The sequence below is a fragment of the Panulirus ornatus genome, chromosome 13, assembly GCF_036320965.1.
Source record: "Panulirus ornatus isolate Po-2019 chromosome 13, ASM3632096v1, whole genome shotgun sequence".
In the NCBI taxonomy this organism is placed as follows: Eukaryota; Metazoa; Arthropoda; class Malacostraca; order Decapoda; family Palinuridae; genus Panulirus; species Panulirus ornatus.
This window is the reverse complement of record NC_092236.1, coordinates 60,186,938-60,209,464: the sequence shown is the minus strand read 5'-3', so window position 1 is coordinate 60,209,464 and position 22,527 is coordinate 60,186,938. Positions and strand designations below refer to the sequence as shown.

The 22,527-nt window shown below is 40.9% G+C and overlaps 1 protein-coding gene across 8 annotated transcripts in view; it reads left to right on the top strand.

Annotated features, from left to right (window-relative positions):
• Positions 1-22,527, top strand: part of LOC139752957 (uncharacterized) — a 106,414-nt gene that overhangs the window by 66,060 nt on the left and 17,827 nt on the right. For 6 of the 8 annotated variants that reach the window (XM_071669080.1, XM_071669079.1, XM_071669083.1 and 3 more), the window contains 4 exons: positions 1,924-2,054; positions 12,733-12,804; positions 13,776-13,872; positions 20,645-20,863. In XM_071669080.1, the coding sequence (XP_071525181.1) occupies positions 1,924-2,054; positions 12,733-12,804; positions 13,776-13,872; positions 20,645-20,863 (519 nt within the window). The remainder of the gene's footprint in view (positions 1-1,923; positions 2,055-12,732; positions 12,805-13,775; positions 13,873-20,644; positions 20,864-22,527) is intronic. The other 2 variants (XM_071669082.1, XM_071669081.1) reach the window with 1 other exon arrangement.

The following is a 22,527-nucleotide window of genomic DNA, read 5'->3' as shown; positions in this document are numbered from 1 at the left end:
TGAATCAGCCACCAGCGCTGTATCATCAGCGAACAACAACTGACTCACTTCCCAAGCTCTCTCATCCCCAACAGACTTCATACTTGCCCCTCTTTCCAAAACTCTTGCATTCACCTCCCTAACAACCCCATCCATAAACAAATTAAACAACCATGGAGACATCACACACCCCTGCCGCAAACCTACATTCACTGAGAACCAATCACCTTCCTCTCTTCCTACACGTACACATGCCTTACATCCTCGATAAAAACTTTTCACTGCTTCTAACAACTTGCCTCCCACACCATATATTCTTAATACCTTCCACAGAGCATCTCTATCAACTCTATCATATGCCTTCTCCAGATCCATAAATGCTACATATATATTTATATACTTTTATATATACCTTACTTTTTAGCTCCAGAAGTACCTTCTATGGGGCAAATGAGCATTTAAGAAGATGACCATGTCCACCAGGCAGGACCACAGGTCATAAAGTCTAGTGATGATGTATGTATATTTCTGTAGGGTGAGTTCAGGGGAAGTGAGATTAGTGCCATCGGTATGGATGTTGCATCTTGGCTGTGAAGGGTCTCATAATATGTTGAAACAGTGTTTGTAATGTTGGAGAGATGTATGGCTTCCAGAATGCAGACTAGAAATTGAAACCTGTACGTAGCTGGGAAGTTTAGTTTCAGTTGTCTCTATGTCTGATGGGATGGATTTTTGAATTGGGATCTGATAGTGGTTATTTAGTGGTTGTCTAATCATTTTGGTGTGTATATGTTTTCTTGTCGCCACCCCACCACACATGAAATGGCACCTCCTCCCCCTGCGCGTGCACAAGGTAGCGCTAGGAAAAGACAACAAAGGCTACATTCATTCACACTTTGTCTCTAGCTGTCATGTTTAATGCACCAAAACCACAGCTCCCTTTCCACAACCAGGCCCCACAAAACTTTAGAAAAAGAAATATGTGATATATGTAATTGATAATTCTTTTCTTACTGAAGAACCTGTTCAAGAGAATTGCTTCAAAAATATATATGAAAAATACAGTTTGCTGTATCATTCACCGATTATGATAAAGCTGAATGTTTTAAACTGAAGTTGATCACACACATCCATGTGATAGATGGCAATTCCTTCTCTACCTCTTATTTTTGTCATTTTTTGAATATTTAGATATATAACAGTTTTTCCTGACTGTATACACATATGTGTTTATTGTGATTTCTTTTTTTAGTGGTACAGAAATCTTTGCAAGCAATATTTAGTACCATTGTAAAGGCCTTTGCTCCATAATCCTATTTTAACATTGAAAATCATTAAACTGAAATTTGTGAAACAGAATTGCTTGATTTTTTGGTCCACCAAAAGACTTGGGGAATTTGGGCAACATCTGTATTCATATATCTTTTTTCTTCTTTCATGTGTTTTTGCCATTTTCTGCATGAATGCTGTCACATCAGGATACAGATGACAGCCTCAGAGGGAAAAAATCGATATTAGCCTCCTTCAATTTCTTTTCTGGAAAGTGATACAAGAGGGGAGGATCCCACTCCACCCAACTAAAATACTTTTTACAACACAGGATTTCTTCCCTATCCCAAGGATAACATGCTTACAAATATGCAAATGTACATACTTAGATGGTCTCCTTTCCTGCCATAGTGAGGCAGCATCAGGAACAGACATCCAAATGTATCCAGAGAAATTCTTGTTTGGTTCTATTCCTCTTTTTTGTCTTTTAGAAAGTGATGATCCAGGTGGGGAGGATTTCCAACCCCCACCCATCTTCCTCCCACTCGTCTTAGTTGCCTTCTGTGACATGTGAGAGATACATACTTAATAGTCTTTCTCTAATTTCCACAGGATACTTGAAATATCTCTCAGTGAAGATCAAGTTGTGCTTAATTTGAATTTTTCTTCTGGCAGAATCTGGTCCACGGTGTTCTTTCCAACTCATCCTGGACCTTCCATCTCCTTGGCCCAGAATGGTGATTTGTTCCCTCATTTTCCAGGAGTTAACTGAGATCCAGAGCTTACATATTTCTCTTGGTGATATTGTAAGTTGTTTTATAAAATATGTTTTGTATTTTTATCATACTTCATTACTGTTTCCCATGTTAGCGAGTTTGCACAAGGATCAGACAAAGAAAGGCTGCATTCTCTCACATGCATTCTCTAGCTGTCATGTGTAATGCTTTGAAGCCACAGCTCCCTATCCACAGCCAGCGTCCACAGACTTTCTATGGTTTACCCAGACTGCTTAACATACTCACATACGTATACTTATGTATATCTCTCTTTATAAACCAGGTATTCCCAATCACCAGTCTTTTCGTAGCACACAAATCCACAAGCTCTTCACCATTTCCATTCATAACACTGAATGCGCCATATACACCAGTTGTACCCTCAACTGCCACATTACTCATCTTCGTATTTACATCACCCATCACTAATACCCAGTCTTGTACACCAAAGCTGCTGACACACTCATTCACCTGCTCCCAAAACACTTGCCTCTCATGATATTTCTTCTCATGACCAGGCGCAGAAGCACCAATAATCAATCACCCATCTCTTTTCATCCACTTTCTGTTTTGCCCACATCAATCTAGAATTTACTTTCTTAGACTCTATCACACACTCCCACAACTCCTGCTTTAGGAGTAGTGCTACTCCTTCCTTATCTCTTGTCCTTTCACGAATCCCTGACTTTACTCCCAAGACTTTTCTGAACCATTCTTCCTCTTCACCCTTAAGCTTTGTTTCACTCTGAGTCAGAACATCCAGGTTACTTTCCTTAAACATACTACCTGCCTCTCCTTTCTTTTCATCTTGGTTACACCCACACACATTCAGACACCACAATATGAGCCTTCGAGGAGGATGATCACTACCCACTTGACTCCTTTATCTGTTTCCCCTTTTAGAAATTGAAATAGAAGGACAGGAGGGTTTCCAGGTTCCCCCCCCCCCCACTCCTTCCCCCTTTGGTCGCCTTCTACGACACATGGGAATATGTGGGAAGTGTTCTTTCTCCCCTATTATTATTATTATTTTTTTTTTTTTCATTTCATATATATGTGCCATTTCCTGCTTTAGCAAGACAGCATCAAGAACAAAGAACCAAGTCTTTGAGGGAAGATCCTCACATAGCCCCCTTCTCTGTTCCTTCTTTTGGAAAAGTAAAAACTGGAGGGGAGGATTTCCAGCCCTCTGCTTCCACCCTATTTGATTGCCTTCTACGACATGCAGGGAATACGTGGGAAGTATTCTTTCTCCCTGTCCCCAGGGAGACAGCGACAAAGTATGATAAAAAAAAAAAAATATATATATATATATATTTTTTTTTTTTTTTTTTTTTTTTTTTTTTTTTGTCGCTGTCTCCCGCGTTTGCGAGGTAGCGCAAGGAAACAGACGAAAGAAATGGCCCAACCCCCCCCCATACACATGTACATACACACGTCCACACACGCAAATATACATACCTACACAGCTTTCCATGGTTTACCCCGGACGCTTCACATGCCTTGATTCAATCCACTGACAGCACGTCAACCCCTGTATACCACATCGCTCCAATTCACTCTATTCCTTGCCCTCCTTTCACCCTCCTGCATGTTCAGGCCCCGATCACACAAAATCCTTTTCACTCCATCTTTCCACCTCCAATTTGGTCTACCACTTCTCCTCGTTCCCTCCACCTCCGACACATATATCCTCTTGGTCAATCTTTCCTCACTCATTCTCTCCATGTGCCCAAACCATTTCAAAACATCCTCTTCTGCTCTCTCAACCACGCTCTTTGTATTTCCACACATCTCTCTCACCCTTACGTTACTTACTCGATCAAACCACCTCACACCACACATTGTCCTCAAACATCTCATTTCCAGCACATCCATCCTCCTGCGCACAACTCTATCCATAGCCCACGCCTCGCAACCATACAACATTGTTGGAACCACTATTCCTTCAAACATACCCATTTTTGCTTTCCGAGATAATGTTCTCGACTTCCACACATTCTTCAAGGCTCCCAGAATTTTCGCCCCCTCCCCCACCCTATGATCCACTTTCACTTCCATGGTTCCATCCGCTGCCAGATCCACTCCCAGATGTCTAAAACACTTTACTTCCTCCAGTTTTTCTCCATTCAAACTTACCTCCCAATTGACTTGACCCTCAACCCTACTGTACCTAATAACCTTGCTCTTATTCACATTTACTCTTAACTTTCTTCTTTCACACACTTTACCAAACTCAGTCACCAGCTTCTGCAGTTTCTCACATGAATCAGCCTCCAGCGCTGTATCATCAGCGAACAACAACTGACTCACTTCCCAAGCTCTCTCATCCCCAACAGACTTCATACTTGCCCCTCTTTCCAAAACTCTTGCATTCACCTCCCTAACAACCCCATCCATAAACAAATTAAACAACCATGGAGACATCACACACCCCTGCCGCAAACCTACATTCACTGAGAACCAATCACTTTCCTCTCTTCCTACACGTACACATGCCTTACATCCTCGATAAAAACTTTTCACTGCTTCTAACAACTTGCCTCCCACACCATATATTCTTAATACCTTCCACAGAGCATCTCTATCAACTCTATCATATGCCTTCTCCAGATCCATAAATGCTACATATAAATCCATTTGCTTTTCTAAGTATTTCTCACATACATTCTTCAAAGCAAACACCTGATCCACACATCCTCTACCACTTCTGAAACCACACTGCTCTTCCCCAATCTGATGCTCTGTACATGCCTTCACCCTCTCAATCAATACCCTCCCATATAATTTGCCAGGAATACTCAACAAACTTATACCTCTGTAATTTAAGCACTCACTCTTATCCCCTTTGCCTTTGTACAATGGCACTATGCACGCATTCCGCCAATCCTCAGGCACCTCACCATGAGTCATACATACATTAAATAACCTTACCAACCAGTCAACAATACAGTCACCCCCTTTTTTAATAAATTCCACTGCAATACCATCCAAACCTGCTGCCTTGCCGGCTTTCATCTTCCGCAAAGCTTTTACTACCTCTTCTCTGTTTACCAAATCATTTTCCCTAACCCTCGCACTTTGCACACCACCTCGACCAAAACACCCTATATCTGCCACTCTATCATCAAACACATTCAACAAACCTTCAAAATACTCACTCCATCTCCTTCTCACATCACCACTACTTGTTATCACCTCCCCATTTGCGCCCTTCACTGAAGTTCCCATTTGCTCCCTTGTCTTACGCACCTTATTTACCTCCTTCCAGAACATCTTTTTATTCTCCCTAAAATTTAATGATACTCTCTCACCCCAACTCTCATTTGCCCTTTTTTTCACCTCTTGCACCTTTCTCTGGGGATAGGGGTGAAAGAATACTTCCCACACATTCCTCACGTGTCGTAGAAGGCGACTAGAGGGGACGGGAGTGGGGGGCCAGAAATCCTCCCCTCCTTGTATTTTAACTTTCTAAAAATGGGAAACAGAAGGAGTCACGCGGGGAGTGCTCATCCTCCTCGTAGACTCAGATTGGGGTGTCTAAATGCGTGTGGATGTAACCAAGATGTGAAAAAAGGAGAGATAGGTAGTATGTTTGAGGAAAGGAACCTGGATGTTTTGGCTCTGAGTGAAACTAAGCTCAAGGGTAAAGGGGAAGAGTGGTTTGGGAATGTCTTGGGAGTAAAGTCAGGGGTTAGTGAGAGGACAAGAGCAAGGGAAGGAGTAGCAGTACTCCTGAAACAGGAGTTGTGGGAGTATGTGATAGAATGTAAGAAAGTAAGTTGGGTAAAACTGAAAGTTGATGGAGAGAGATGGGTGATTATTGGTGCATATGCACCTGGGCATGAGAAGAAAGATCATGAGAGGCAAGCGTTTTGGGAGCAGCTGAATGAGTGTGTTAGTGGTTTTGATGCACAAGACAGGGTTATAGTGATGGGTGATTTGAATGCAAAGGTGAGTAATGTGACAGTTGAGGGAATAATTGGGATACATGGGGTGTTCAGTGTTGTAAATGGAAATGGTGAAGAGCTTGTAGATTTATGTGCTGAAAAAGGACTGGTGATTGGGAATACCTGGTTTAAAAAGCGAGATATACATAAGTATACTTATGTAAGTAGGAGAGATGGCCAGAGAGCGTTATTGGATTACGTGTTATTTGACAGGCGCGCGAAAGAGAGACTTTTGGATGTTAATGTGCTGAGAGGTGCAACTGGAGGGATGTCTGATCATTATCTTGTGGAGGCTAAGGTGAAGATTTGTATGGGTTTTCAGAAAAGAAGAGTGAATGTTGGGGTGAAGAGGGTGGTGAGAGTAAGTGAGCTTGGGAACGCGGGAGACAGCAACAAAGCAAAAAAAAAAAAAAAAAAATATATATGTTGGGGATGAGAGAGCTTGGGAAGTGAGTCAGTTGTTGTTCGCTGATGATACAGCGCTGGTGGCTGATTCATGTGAGAAACTGCAGAAGCTGGTGACTGAGTTTGGTAAAGTGTGTGGAAGAAGAAAGTTAAGAGTAAATGTGAATAAGAGCAAGGTTATTAGGTACAGTAGGGTTGAGGGTCAAGTCAATTGGGAGGTGAGTTTGAATGGAGAAAAACTGGAGGAAGTGAAGTGTTTTAGATATCTGGGAGTGGATCTGGCAGCGGATGGAACCATGGAAGCGGAAGTGGATCATAGGGTGGGGGAGGGGGCGAAAATTCTAGGGGCCTTGAAGAATGTGTGGAAGTCGAGAACATTATCTCGGAAAGCAAAAATGGGTATGTTTGAAGGAATAGTGGTTCCAACAATGTTGTATGGTTGCGAGGCGTGGGCTATGGATAGAGTTGTGCGCAGGAGGATGGATGTGCTGGAAATGAGATGTTTGAGGACAATGTGTGGTGTGAGGTGGTTTGATCGAGTGAGTAACGTAAGGGTAAGAGAGATGTGTGGAAATAAATAGAGCGTGGTTGAGAGAGCAGAAGAGGGTGTTTTGAAGTGGTTTGGGCACATGGAGAGGATGAGTGAGGAAAGATTGACCAAGAGGATATATGTGTCGGAGGTGGAGGGAGCAAGGAGAAGAGGGAGACCAAATTGGAGGTGGAAAGATGGAGTGAAAAAGATTTTGTGTGATCGGGGCCTGAACATGCAGGAGGGTGAAAGGAGGGCAAGGAATAGAGTGAATTGGAGCGATGTGGTATACCGGGGTTGACATGCTGTCAGTGGATTGAATCAAGGCATGTGAAGCGTCTGGGATAAACCATGGAAAGCTGTGTAGGTATGTATATTTGCGTGTGTGGACGTATGTATATACATGTGTATGGGGGGGAGGGGGCCATTTCTTTCGTCTGTTTCCTTGCGCTACCTCGCAAACGCGGGAGACAGCGACAAAGTATACACACATATACTCACACACACACACATATATATATATATATATATATATATATATATCTTCTTCCACACACTTTACCAAACTCCGTCACCAGCTTCTGCAGTTTCTCACATGAATCCGCCACCAGCGCTGTATCATCAGCGAACAACAACTGACTCACTTCCCAAGCTCTCTCATCCCCAACAGACTTCATACTTGCCCCTCTTTCCAAGACTCTTGCATTTACCTCCCTAACAACCCCATCCATAAACAAATTAAACAACCATGGAGACATCACACACCCCTGCCGCAAACCTACATTCACTGAGAACCAATCACTTTCCTCTCTTCCTACACGTACACATGCCTTACATCCTCGATAAAAACTTTTCACTGCTTCTAACAACTTGCCTCCCACACCATATATTCTTAATACCTTCCACAGAGCATCTCTATCAACTCTATCATATGCCTTCTCCAGATCCATAAATGCTACATACAAATCCATTTGCTTTTCTAAGTATTTCTCACATACATTCTTCAAAGCAAACACCTGATCCACACATCCTCTACCACTTCTGAAACCACACTGCTCTTCCCCAATCTGATGCTCTGTACATGCCTTCACCCTCTCAATCAATACCCTCCCATATAATTTACCAGGAATACTCAACAAACTTATACCTCTGTAATTTGAGCACTCACTCTTATCCCCTTTGCCTTTGTACAATGGCACTATGCACGCATTCCGCCAATCCTCAGGCACCTCACCATGAGTCATACATACATTAAATAACCTTACCAACCAGTCAACAATACAGTCACCCCCTTTTTTAATAAATTCCACTGCAATACCATCCAAACCTGCTGCCTTGCCGGCTTTCATCTTCCGCAAAGCTTTTACTACCTCTTCTCTGTTTACCAAAAGTTAAGAGTAAATGTGAATAAGAGCAAGGTTATTAGGTACAGTAGGGTTGAGGGTCAAGTCAATTGGGAGGTGAGTTTGAATGGTGAAAAACTGGAGGAAGTGAAGTGTTTTAGATATCTGGGAGTGGATCTGTCAGCGGATGGAACCATGGAAGCGGAAGTGGATCATAGGGTGGGGGAGGGGGCGAAAATTTTGGGAGCCTTGAAAAATGTGTGGAAGTCGAGAACATTATCCCGGAAAGCAAAAATGGGTATGTTTGAAGGAATAGTAGTTTCAACAATGTTGTATGGTTGCGAGGCGTGGGCTATGGATAGAGTTGTGCGCAGGAGGATGGATGTGCTGGAAATGAGATGTTTGAGGACAATGTGTGGTGTGAGGTGGTTTGATCGAGTAAGTAACGTAAGGGTAAGAGAGATGTGTGGAAATAAAAAGAGCGTGGTTGAGAGAGCAGAAGAGGGTGTTTTAAAATGGTTTGGGCACATGGAGAGAATGAGTGAGGAAAGATTGACCAAGAGGATATATGTGTCGGAGGTGGAGGGAACGAGGAGAAGAGGGAGACCAAATTGGAGGTGGAAAGATGGAGTGAAAAAGATTTTGTGTGATCGGGGCCTGAACATGCAGGAGGGTGAAAGGAGGGCAAGGAATAGAGTGAATTGGAGCGATGTGGTATACAGGGGTTGACGTGCTGTCAGTGGATTGAATCAAGGCATGTGAAGCGTCCGGGGTAAACCATGGAAAGCTGTGTAGGTATGTATATTTGTGTGTGTGGACGTGTGTATGTACATGTGTATGGGGGGGGTTGGGCCATTTCTTTCGTCTGTTTCCTTGCGCTACCTCGCAAACGCGGGAGACAGCGACAAAGTATAAAAAAAAAAAAAAAAAAAAAAAATATATATATATATATATATATATATATATATATATATATATATATATATATATATATATATATGAAAAATGTAAGAAATGATTTAGAAAACTGAAACTTCTAGCTTGAAATGAAATGAAAAATGAATGTCACATAATGGTTCAACCTCTGGCTATGGAAAAGGGAAAATGTATAATTTATTTACACAAACGTCAATAGTAGTTTTCATCAATTTAACCACTGTATCATACTGCCTGGTCCACTTCTCTTATCATGAAACTGGAATATTTTTATTATTATTATTATTATTATTATTATTACACTTGATTTCTGTTTTCCATGCCAGTGAGATAGTGCCAAGAAACAGATGAAGAAAGACCCATCCCCTCATATACACATATATACATACATACATGCACATACACGTACATATGCATACACACACATACTCAGACATATACATATAGATATGTACATATTCGTGCTTGCCTTCATCCATTCCTTGCACCACCCCACTCTACAGGAAACAGCATCACCATCCCCTGCATCAGTGAGGTAGGGCCAGGAAAACAGACAGAAAAGGCCACATTTATTCATGCTCAGTCTCTTGTTATCATGTATAAAGCACCAAAACCACGGCTTCCTATCCACATCCAGGCCCCACAGACCTTTCCATGGTTTACCCCAGATGTTTCACATGCCCTGGTTCACTCCATTTACAGCAGTATATGTATATATATGAGTATGTGAGTTAATGGGTCTTTCTTCATTTGTTTCCTTGTGCTGCTTTGCTCATGAAGGAAACGCCGATCAAGTATAGCATTATTATCATTATTATTATTATACTTAATTGTTGTTTCCTGCATCATTGAGGTAGAGCAAGGAAACAGACGAAGAATGGCCCAACCCCTCATACACACATATATGTAAATACATAAACATCCATGGGAGCCTTGAAGAATGTGTGGAAGTCGAGAACATTATCTCGGAAAGCAAAAATGGGTATGTTTGAAGGAACAGTGGTTCCAACAATGCTGTATGGTTGCGAGGTGTGGGCTATGAATAGAGTTGTGCGCTTGAGGATGGATGTGCTGGAAATGAGATGTTTGAGGACAATGTGTGGTGTGAGGTGGTTTGATCGAGTAAGTAATGTAAGGGTAAGAGAGATGTGTGGAAATAAAAAGAGCGTGGTTGAGAGAGCAGAAGAGGGTGTTTTGAAATGGTTTGGGCACATGGAGAGAATGAGTGAGGAAAGATTGACCAAGAGGATATATGTGTCGGAGGTGGAGGGAACGAGGAGAAGTGGGAGACCAAATTGGAGGTGGAAAGATGGAGTGAAAAAGATTTTGTGTGATCGGGGCCTGAACACGCAGGAGGGTGAAAGGCGGGCAAGGAATAGAGTGAATTGGATCGATGTGGTATACTGGGGTTGACGTGCTGTCAGTGGATTGAATCAAGGCATGTGAAGCGTCTGGGGTAAACCATGGAAAGTTGTGTGGGGCCTGGATGTGAAAAGGGAGCTGTGGTTTCGGGCATTATTGCATGACAGCTAGAGACTGAGTGTGAACGAATGGGGCCATTGTTGTCTTTTCCTAGCGTTACCTTGCACACATGAGGGGGAGGGGGATGGTATTCCATGTGTGGCGAGGTGGCGATGGGAATGAATAAAGGCAGACAGTGTGAATTGTGTGCATGGGTATATATGTATGTGTCTGTGTGTGTATATATATGTGTACATTGAGATGTATAGGTATGTATATTTGCTTATGTGGACGTGTATGTTATACATTGTGTATGGGGGTGGGTTGGGCCATTTCTTTCTTCTGTTTCCTTGCGCTACCTCGCAAACGCGGGAGACAGCGACAAAGCAAAATAATAATAATAATAAACATCCATATACACACATGTGCATACATAAACATTTTAATGTATACATACATAGACACATACATGTATACACTTGTGCATATTCATACTTGCTACCGTCATCCATTCCCGTTGCCACCCCACCACACAGGAAACAGCATCCCTCCCCCCTCCAGCGAGGTATAATGAATATATGTAAGTATATTACCATATCACTAAGCATGATGTCCATCTTGGACCATGAGACAACCACTTGCCTCCCTGAACTAGAATTATTCTAAACTTTACTCTGCTGTATATCCCATATTTCTGTTACAGTATTTTTAATAATGTACTCTGTGTAATTGATTTTTAGTGTATGAATTAGTCAATTGAGAAGAACTGTGTTAAGAAAATACGTAATTAAAGTTTTCTGTATTATATGAGGTTAGACCACAAGCAAAATGTGCATAAGATATTTCTCAAAACTTCATGTAAATACTGGAAATAATGTACACTGCTTTACCAGACATCACACTCGACATCACTTCAACAGTGTAAGAAATGTACATATACAGTGCATACAAAAAGATAATGCAACAGCTATTATATCCGCCCTTTAATCTTGAGGGGACTAATCACCTGACCCGTACTCTACCACCAGTGCTGCATAGCTGCCAGCTGTGATGTCATGTCCCAGGTCATGTGTGATTAAGCTCATGTATGTCTTAGCTTAGTAATTGTTTTTTTGTTTTTACATTGGATGAAAAGACAAGGGAATGTATTAACAAAAATTAGAGGAAGTGAAAAACCTGTCTTATGAAATCTGCTAGGATGTAGTTATGTATATATTTATTTGCTTGTTGCTCAAGACATGTATTGTCCATATGTTTATTTAATCTATTTCTGGTTTTTCTTTTCAGAAAAGTATTTTGATTTTATTTACTCATTACTTTATATATTTTATATTTTATTCTTTTCATTCTTTACATCATATCAAATTGAGGAAAAGAAAAAGATGTAAATATCACTAATCTCTCAGCAGAGTTCATCAAGCTTTTTCCCCATTCCATTTACACTAGGGACCCCATACTCCCCATACCCTCAGTTGCCACATCACCCACCCTTGCAGTCAAGTTCCATAGCACCAAAATTTATCCCTAGTATCAGAACTATTGAAGTGCTTATTCAACTCCTCCCAAAATGCACTCATTTCTTCTTCACTCGTTTTACTACCAGATGCATATCCATTAACAGTCATCTGCCTCCTGTTGTGCACTTTCATTCTAATCCATGTCAATCTTAAAGTCACTTCTTTACGCACTCTAACACAGTCCCACAGCTTTTTCATCAGAGGTGCCATGTCTTCTTCCTTACTTGTCCCTCACCAACCCCGGACTGTCTTCTCTTGAACATTTTAGGGCCATTCAACCCCTTCCCCTTCAACTTAGTTTCACTTAGAGCCAGAACATCAAGGTTGTGCACTAAGCAGAGCACCTCCATCCCCTCTCTCTTGCCTGTTTACAATCAGACACATGAAGAGTTACGTTTATGTATTGATATACCAGTAACATCATTTCATAATTTGGTTCATGGAGATTTTTCAGTAGCTTTCCATATTCAATTCTTTCTCTCAACAGAGTCTTAGTCATTAACAGGAACAATTGTCTGCTATAAATTTTTAGGAAAATTATATTTGATTATTTTTCTCTCATTTCAGATTGCTTATGGGCAAGCAGTATGCGCGAGTCAGAATACTAGTGTAGACTCCCAGTCAGAACCCCTTGTTAAGGTAGGTAGTTCATATTTCTGCTTTTGATGTTTATAGTTGATTTGCATAATATCCTGTTTCCTTGGTATTTGCATTGCCTTTTAATTTGCCAGTATTTTATAGTGTATTCAGTAACTGGGATGAATGATAGGGGATGTTTCATTTGATTGTTTAAATGAAACCATTTAGCTGGTGTAACAATTACCACCAAACCTTTTCCATGCTGAATATAAGAATGAAGTGGTGTTATCCACTTTTGGGAATTATGGAAAAAGGTTTAGAGTTGAAAATGTGAATTGTGATAAGAGTTCAGAAATGAATCAAAGGAGAATAAGGGATGGATGTAACAGATTTTGCCCAACTTTGCAGGAAGGGGACCAAGAATTTGCATGATACCCAGTTTTGCAAATTTCATTTGATTGGTGTTCTAGGTGGAAACAGGTGCCAGGACCAGAAACCCTTATAACTTACCAGATATTGCTCTTACACATTCCTTAACCACAACAAAAATCGTAGTAAATTTTTTGGAAACATTTATTATATTAATATACTGTCAGGAGTGAGTAATGATTACATACTTGTTCAGAAAATAAAGAGAAAAAATGAATGCAAGGTCTTGACCCCACTTTCCTTAGACATATCTTGGAGAGTTTTTATTCCCTTGGGACACCTCTTTGGAGAGAAAATGTTGAAGCTTTTAAAGCCAACAAATATATATATAATCTCTTTTATTTAGATGAAATGACTGATGGAGGTTTGGGTATCTGTATGAGTAGAATGACTTAGGCAGGTTAAGCAGGAGCAAAATGCAAGACTTCACTGTGTTAAAGCAAATTTTAGTATAGATGTTTGTGAAGACGTATACTGTGATTGAAGTCTAAAGAGACTTTTTTTTATACCAGTATGCTTTGATCAAGAGAAATCACATAATCTTATAAACTGAATGAATATTAGGTCATGACGCGAATAGTTTACAAGTTAATCTATTTCAGGATTCACATCAGAGAAAATGTTCTAAGATGTTTACACAAAAATCACCTTTCAAAACGTGCATTTCTCCACATATTGTCAACAAGAAGAATGTTATGGGTAAGGATTTGAAATTTAAGTAAAATATCCATTCATTGCTTCCTTTTCCTTTAGTGTGTTATTGTTTATGTAATTTTTTTTGCATGTGTGTATGTACTTTTTTCATACATGATCGGTGTCTCCAAGTTAGCGGGGAAGTGCTGGAAACAGACGAAGAAATGCCACATCCGCCTACACCCATTTTCTAAATGTCATGTGAAATGCTAGACCTAGTATATACTATTTCATTTATTATTACTGTAAGACCAGTTTATAATGAAAGAATCCTGGTGTTACCTAGGACCTTTGTAAAGCCTTCTGCAGCACAAACATGTGCTACTTCCAGTTGCACATGTTTGTGCAAATGTAGACTCCTTCATACTCCTTTGGAGTATGAAGTTTTTGTGATGAGATTTGCACTTCTAATGATACAGCTTTATCAAAGGTGAATTTTCACTTGTAAGCTCAGGCAGGCAAAGTCTATTAGCACCTGTGTAAGAGTAAATATACACATATTTTTGTAGTTGATTGCTGTTTCCCGCATTAGCAAGGTAGCTCCAGGAAACAGTCACGAAAGACACATATACTTATGTACAAATACGTGGGAAGTATTCCTTCTCCCCTATCCCCAGTGATTTTTTTTTTTTTTTTTTTTTTTTTTTTTTTTTTTTTTTTTGCCGCTGTCTCCCACGTTTGCGAGGTAGCACAAGGAAACAGACGAAAGAAATGGCCCAACCCACCCCCATACACATGTATATACATACGTCCACACACGCAAATATACATACCTACACAGCTTTCCATGGTTTACCCCAGACGCTTCACATGCCCCGATTCAATCCACTGACAGCACGTCAACCCCGGTATACCACATCGCTCCAATTCACTCTATTCCTTGCCCTCCTTTCACCCTCCTGCATGTTCAGGCCCCGATCACACAAAATCTTTTTCACTCCATCTTTCCACCTCCAATTTGGTCTCCCTCTTCTCCTCGTTCCCTCCACCTCCGACACATATATCCTCTTGGTCAATCTTTCCTCACTCATTCTCTCCATGTGCCCAAACCATTTCAAAACACCCTCTTCTGCTCTCTCAACCACGCTCTTTTTATTTCCACACATCTCTCTTACCCTTACGTTACTTACTCGATCAAACCACCTCACACCACACATTGTCCTCAAACATCTCATTTCCAGCACATCCATCCTCCTGCGCACAACTCTATCCATAGCCCACGCCTCGCAACCATACAACATTGTTGGAACCACTATTCCTTCAAACATACCCATTTTTGCTTTCTGAGATAATGTTCTCGACTTCCACACATTCTTCAAGGCTCCCAGAATTTTCGCCCCCTCCCCCACCCTATGATCCACTTCCGCTTCCATGGTTCCATCCGCTGCCAGATCCACTCCCAGATATCTAAAACACTTCACTTCCTCCAGTTTTTCTCCATTCAAACTTATCTCCCAATTGACTTGACCCTCAACCCTACTGTACCTAATAACCTTGCTCTTATTCACATTTACTCTTATATATATATATATATATATATATATATATATATATATATATATATATATATATATATATATATATATAATTTTTTTTTTTTTTTGGAAAGAGGGGCAGGTATGCAGTCTGTTGTGGATGGGAGAGCTTGGGAAGTGAGTCAGTTGTTGTTCGCAGATGATACAGCGCTGGTGGCTGATTTGGGTGAGAAACGGCAGAAGCTGATGACTGAGTTTAGTAGTGTGTGAAAGAAGAAAGCTGAGAGTAAATGTGAATGAGAGCAAGGTTATTAGGTACAGTAGGGTTGAGGGACAAGTCAGTTGGGAGGTAAGTTTGAATGGAGAAAGGCTGGAGGAAGTGAAGTGTTTTAGACATCTGGGAGTGGATTCGGCAGTGGATGGAACCATGGAAGTGGAAGTGAAGCATAGGGTGGGGGAGGGGGCGAAAGTTCTGGGAGCGTTGAAAAACGTGTGGAAGTTGAGAACGTTATTTTGGAAAGCAAAAATGGTATGTTTGAGGGAATAGTGGTTCCAACAGTGTTATATGGTTGCAAGGCGTGGGCTATAGATAGAGTTGTGCAGAGGAGGGTGGATGTGCTGGAAATGAGATGTGGAAATGTGGTGTGAGGTTGTTTGATCGAGTAAGTAATGAAAGGGTAAGAGAGATGTGTGGTAATAAAAAGAGTGTGGTTGAGAGAGCAGAAGAGGATGTTTTGGAATGGTTTGGCTGCATGGAGAGAATGAGTGAGGAAAGATTGACAAAGAGGATATATGTGTCAGAGGTGGAGGGAATGAGGAGAAGCGGGAGACCAAACTGGAGGTGGAAAGGTGGAGTGAAAAAGATTTTGTGATCCGGGCCTGAACATGCAGGAGGGTGAAAGGCGTGCAAGAAATAGAGTGAATTGGAACGATGTGGTATACTGGGGTTGACATGCTGTCAATGGATTGAACCAGGGCATATATATATATGTTTTTTATTATTATTTTGCCTTGTCGCTGTCTCCTGCATTTGTGAGGTATATATATATATATATATATATATATATATATATATATATGTGTGTATGGGGGGGGGCCATTTCTTTCGTCTGTTTCCTTGCGCTACCTCGCAAACGCGGGAGACAGTGACAAAGTATAAAAAAAAAAAAAAAAAATATATATATATATATATATATATATATATATATATATATATATATATATATTTATTTATTTTTATTTATTATACTTTGTCGCTGTCTCCCGCGTTTGCGAGGTAGCGCAAGGAAACAGACGAAAGAAATGGCCCAACCCCCCCATACACATGTATATACATACGTCCACACACGCAAATATACATACCTACACAGCTTTCCATGGTTTACCCCAGACGCTTCACATGCCTTGATTCAATCCACTGACAGCACGTCAACCCCGGTATACCACATCGCTCCAATTCACTCTATTCCTTGCCCTCCTTTCACCCTCCTGCATGTTCAGGCCCCGATCACACAAAATCTTTTTCACTCCATCTTTCCACCTCCAATTTGGTCTCCCTCTTCTCGTTCCCTCCACCTCCGACACATATATCCTCTTGGTCAATCTTTCCTCACTCATTCTCTCCATGTGCCCAAACCACTTCAAAACACCCTCTTCTGCTCTCTCAACCACGCTCTTTTTATTTCCACACATCTCTCTTACCCTTACGTTACTCACTCGATCAAACCACCTCACACCACACATTGTCCTCAAACATCTCATTTCCAGCACATCCATCCTCCTGCGCACAACTCTATCCATAGCCCACGCCTCGCAACCATACAACATTGTTGGAACCACTATTCCTTCAAACATACCCATTTTTGCTTTCCGAGATAATATATATATATATAGTGTAATATAATATATATATATATATATATATATATATATATATATATATATATATATATATATATATATATATACATATATGTATGTATATACATGTGTATGGGGGGTTTGGGCCATTTCTTTCGTCTGTTTCCTTGCGCTACCTCGCAAACGCGGGAGACAGCGACAAAGTATAATAAAAAAAAAAAATAATATGTATGTATGGTCGTGAGGCGTGGGCTATGGATAGAGTTGTGCGCAGGAGGATGGATGTGCTGGAAATGAGATGTTTGAGGACAATGTGTGGTGTGAGGTGGTTTGATCGAGTAAGTAACGTAAGGGTAAGAGAGATGTGTGGAAATAAAAAGAGTGTGGTTGAGAGAGCAGAAGAGGGTGTTTTGAAATGGTTTGGGCACATGGAGAGAATGAGTGAGGAAAGATTGACCAAGAGGATATATGTGTCGGAGGTGGAGGGAACGAGGAGAAGTGGGAGACCAAATTGGAGGTGGAAAGATGGAGTGAAAAAGATTTTGTGTGATCGGGGCCTGAACATGAAGGAGGGTGAAAGGAGGGCAAGGAATAGAGTGAATTGGATCGATGTGGTATACCGGGGTTGACGTGCTGTCAATGGATTGAATCAGGGCATGTGAAGCGTCTGGGGTAAACCATGGAAAGCTGTGTAGATATGTATATTTGCGTGTGTGGACGTATGTATATATATGTGTATGGGGGTGGGTTGGGCCATTTCTTTCGTCTGTTTCCTTGCGCTACCTCGCAAACGTGGGAGACAGCGACAAAGCAAAAAAAAAATATATATATATATATATATATATATATATATATATATATATATATATATATATATATTTTCATATTCTCATCTTGGTTACATCCACACACATTTCGACACCCCAATCTGAGCCTTTGAGGAGGATGAGCACTCATGCGTGACTCCTTCTGTTTCCCCTTTTAGAAAGGTAAAATACAAGGAGGGGAGGGTTTCTTGCCCCCCGTTTCCATCCCATTTAGTCGCATTCTACGGCACGCAGGGAGTGCATGGGAAGTATTCTTTCTCCCCTATCTCTAGGGATAGGAGAGAGGGGGTTGTCATTTCATGTGTGGCAAGGTGGCGACGGGAATGAATAAAAGCAGCAAGTATGAATTATGTACATGTGTATATATGTATATGTCTGTGTATGTATATATATATGTATATGTTGAAATGTATAGGTATGTATATGTCTGTGTGTGTACGTGTATGTATATACATGTGTATGTGGGTGGGTTGGACCATTCTTTCATCTGTTTCCTTGTGTTACCTCGCTAACACGGGAGACAGCGACAAAATATAAAAAATGCTCAGATTGGGATGTCTAAATGTATGTGGATGTAACCAAGATGAGAAAAAAGGAGAGATAGGTAGTATGTTTGAGGAAAGGAACCTGGATGTTTTCGCTCTGAGTAAAACGAAGCTCAAGGGTAAAGGGGAAGAGTGGTTTGGGAATGTTTTGGGATTAAAGTCAGGGGTTGGTGAGAGGACAAGAGCAAGGGAAGGAGTACCACTACTCCTGAAACAGGAGTTGTGGGAGTATGTGATAGAGTGTAAGAAAGTAAATTCTAGATTGATATGGTTAAAACTGAAAGTGGATGGAGAGAGATGGGTGATTATTGGTGCCTATGCACCTGGGCATTAGAAGAAAGATCATGAGAGGCAAATGTTTTAATCAGCTGAGTGTGTTAGCAGTTTTGATGCACAAGACCGGGTGATAGTGATGGGTGAATTGATTGCAAAGATGAGTAATGTGGCAGCTGAGGGAATAATTAGTGTACATGGGGTGTTCAGTGTTGTAAATGGAAATGGTGAAGAACTTGTAGATTTGTGTGCTGAAAAAGGACTGGTGATTGGGATTACCTCATTTGAAAAGAGAGATATACATAAGTATATATATGTAAATAGGAGAGATGGCCAGAGAGCATTATTGGATTACGTGTTAATTGATAAGCGCGTGAAAGAGCGACTTTTGGATGTTAATGAGCTGAGAGGTGCATCTGGAGGGATGTCTGATCATTATCTTGTGGAGGCAAAGGTGAAGATTTGTAGAGGTTTTCAGAAGAGAGAATGTTGGGGTGAAGAGAGTGGTGAGAGTGAATGAGCTTGGGAAGGAGACTTGTGTGAGGAAGTACCAGGAGAGCCTGAGTACATAATAGAAAAAGGTGAGAGCAAAGGACATAAGGGGAGTGGGGGAGGAATGGGATGTATTTAAGGAAGCAGTGGTGGTTTGCACAAAAGATGCTTATGGCATGAGAAGTGTGGGAGGTGGGCAGATTAGAAAGGGTAGTGAGTGATGGGATGAAGAAGTAAGATTATTAGTGAAAGAGAAGAGAGAGGCATTTGGATGATTTTTGCAGGGAAATAGCAGAAATGACTGGGAGATGTATAAAAGGAGGCAGGAGATCAAGAGAAAGGTGCAAGAGGTGAAGGAGAGGGCAAATGAGAGTTGGGATGAGAGAGTATCATTGAATTTTAGGGATAATAAAAAGATGTTTTGGAAGGAGGTAAATAAAGTGCGTAAGACAACAGAACAAATGAGAACTCCAGTGAAGGGGGCTAATGGGGAGGTAATAACTAGTGGTGATGTGGGAAGGAGATGGAGTGAGTATTTTGAAGGTTTGTTGAATGTATTAGATGATAGAGTGGCAGCTATAGGGTGTTTTGGTCGAGGTGGTGTGCGAAGTGAGAGTCAGGGAGAATGATTTGGTAAACAGAGAAGAGGTAGTGAAAGTGAAAGCTTTGCGGAAGATGAAAGCCGGCAAGGCAGTGGGTTTGGATAGTATTGCAGTGGAATTTATCAAAAAAGGGGATGACTGTGTTGTTGACTGGTTGGTGAGGATATTCACTGTATGTATGGCTCATGGTGAAGTGCCTGAGGATTGGCAGAATGTATGCTTAGTGCCATTGTACAAAGGCACAGGGGATAAAGGTGAGTGTTCAAATTGCAGAGGTATAAGTTTGTTGAGTATTCCTGGGAAATTATATGGGAGGGTATTGATTTAGAGGGTGAAGGCATGTACAGAGCATCAGATTGGGGAAGAGCAGTGTGGTTTCATAAGTGGTAGAGAATGTGTGGATCAGGTGTTTGCTTTGAAGAATGTCTGTGAGAAATACTTAGAAAAACAAATGGATTTGTATGTAGCATTTATGTAAACTATGAAACAGTTTCTAATTGTTGAAGTCAAGCATTATATGTGTTGAAGTCCATTCTTGACTTTAGCTCATTTAGGTATGGGTTGAGTGATTTTCAGGTTTTGTATGTACCCAATCCACCTCATGGAATTAGGAATGGAGTAGTGATGATGGAGTAAAGGTGTGATTTAAGTAGAATTTTCACTATCTAATTATTTTTTCCAAATTTTTATACTTAACCTAATAGGAAAAACACGCTTGATTCATGCATGTATCAAGAATAATGTCCAACTGGTGCATGACCTATCTGTGCCTGGAATTGACATCAACTTGTGTTATAACTCTGGTTGGACAGCTTTGCATGAAGCAGCTATGCATGGTTTTGATGAATGTGTCAAGATTCTCCTCAGTTTTAATTGTGACTCATATGGAAGAAAAAGTATGCTTTACTCCCGTGTAAGACAAGGTATGATTTAGAGATTTCTTCTTAGTCTATATACCTGATTTCTCTATCTCTCCCTCTCTTGATTATCATAGATAAGTGTTTCTCCTACTTTAAGTCTTCCTTCATTTTAATTACATATATTAACCATCAGTGTACATGTGTGTATTTTTTTATTACAATGGCATCAGCTTCTTGCTACCCTTGTGCACCTGTGGTCAAGGTTTTATTAAGGATTTTATGACAGCATGACCAGACTGAGCTTACAAAGATTTTTTTGTTCTGCATAATCTGTAGTGATCAGGAAGACAAGTTTAAACAAAGTGATTTAAGTGAATTTAAGGCAATGCTGAAAGCCTTAGGTGCAGGTAACTTAATACTAAGGGACAAGATGCATTTTTTGAAAATGGCATACCATAACCCTACCCTTACTACCTCACCCTGCCTCTTCTGCCAATCCTGGTCCACCCCTCCCTCGCTTGCACTCTCCCCACAATTTTTCTGTCGCCCATTCACTGCGCAGTGCTTGCCCCAATCCACCCCCACTAGTACCCTTCTCCCCAACAGCCAATGCCCCCACAGTCTTCCTAAAGCTCATCATGCTCACCCTACCCCTCAGTCCCTCCCGTCATGATACTTCCTCTCACCCCCACCTAAACTCCTTTCACTGTCACCCAAACTTCCCATCCTGTCCCTCCACTAAGGCCCTCCCTTGCCCTGATTTCATAACCTCCTCCAAGTTTATGTCACACCTCAACCATTCATTGAGCAGTTCCCCTCCTTCCTTATAGGGGGACTCCCCCATCCTCCATCAGCCATTCACACGAGCAGCCGATTTGCGGTGACATATGAAAAAAGAACGAAGATGGCTGTTCTGTGATGGTAGGAGATTCATTGGTCAGATATTTGGGTAATGTCTTGGTACAGAATTCAAGAGTTAAGAGAACATTTCATATTTACCCCAGTACCAGAATTCCCCATATTGAGCAAAGGGTTAAAGACAATAATATACCCACTAAAAAATGACTTTTTAGTGGTGAATGTTGGGAGCGGTAAGTGTTTACTAATAGAATTCAAACTCAGAAGTTATCATAGAAGAACACGAGCTGATTGGCAACCTGAAAGATAGATCACATGAAAGTGTTATAGTTGGAGCTTCTCTGTGACTTAATGTAGGTAACTATACCCTAAATAGTGTTAGGTCTAGATGAGAGACTGAAATGAGCGTGCACAGATGCTAGCATTAGCTTTATAAACCTGTGGCTCCACTTCATACAAGATAAGGGAATTTACAGCAGAGAACTCTTTACTGTGCGAATCAAATTGCCTTACAAATGGAGAGGAAAAATTTTTGTTGAGGCCTGGTAGAAGTTGGTGTGTTAACCACACCAAATGGGCTGTTGAGGTGATGTCGAGTCATATTGCATTTCACATGAGGGAGTTAAGATCCCCTTCCCATCCCATCAGACAATGATGACAGGGATACCATTCATAGGGGGTCATTACACCTCGGTCTAAGAATAGTTGGTCACCCAACCATACTACCGGTCTCGTATGGAAATTTCTTGGAAGAAATTAAATGGACTTTTTATAAGATCCATTGGAAACAAAATAGCTGGATTGTTTGGTATACAGTGAACACATTTATATCATCGGTTAAAGAGAAACATTTCTAAACACAGAACACA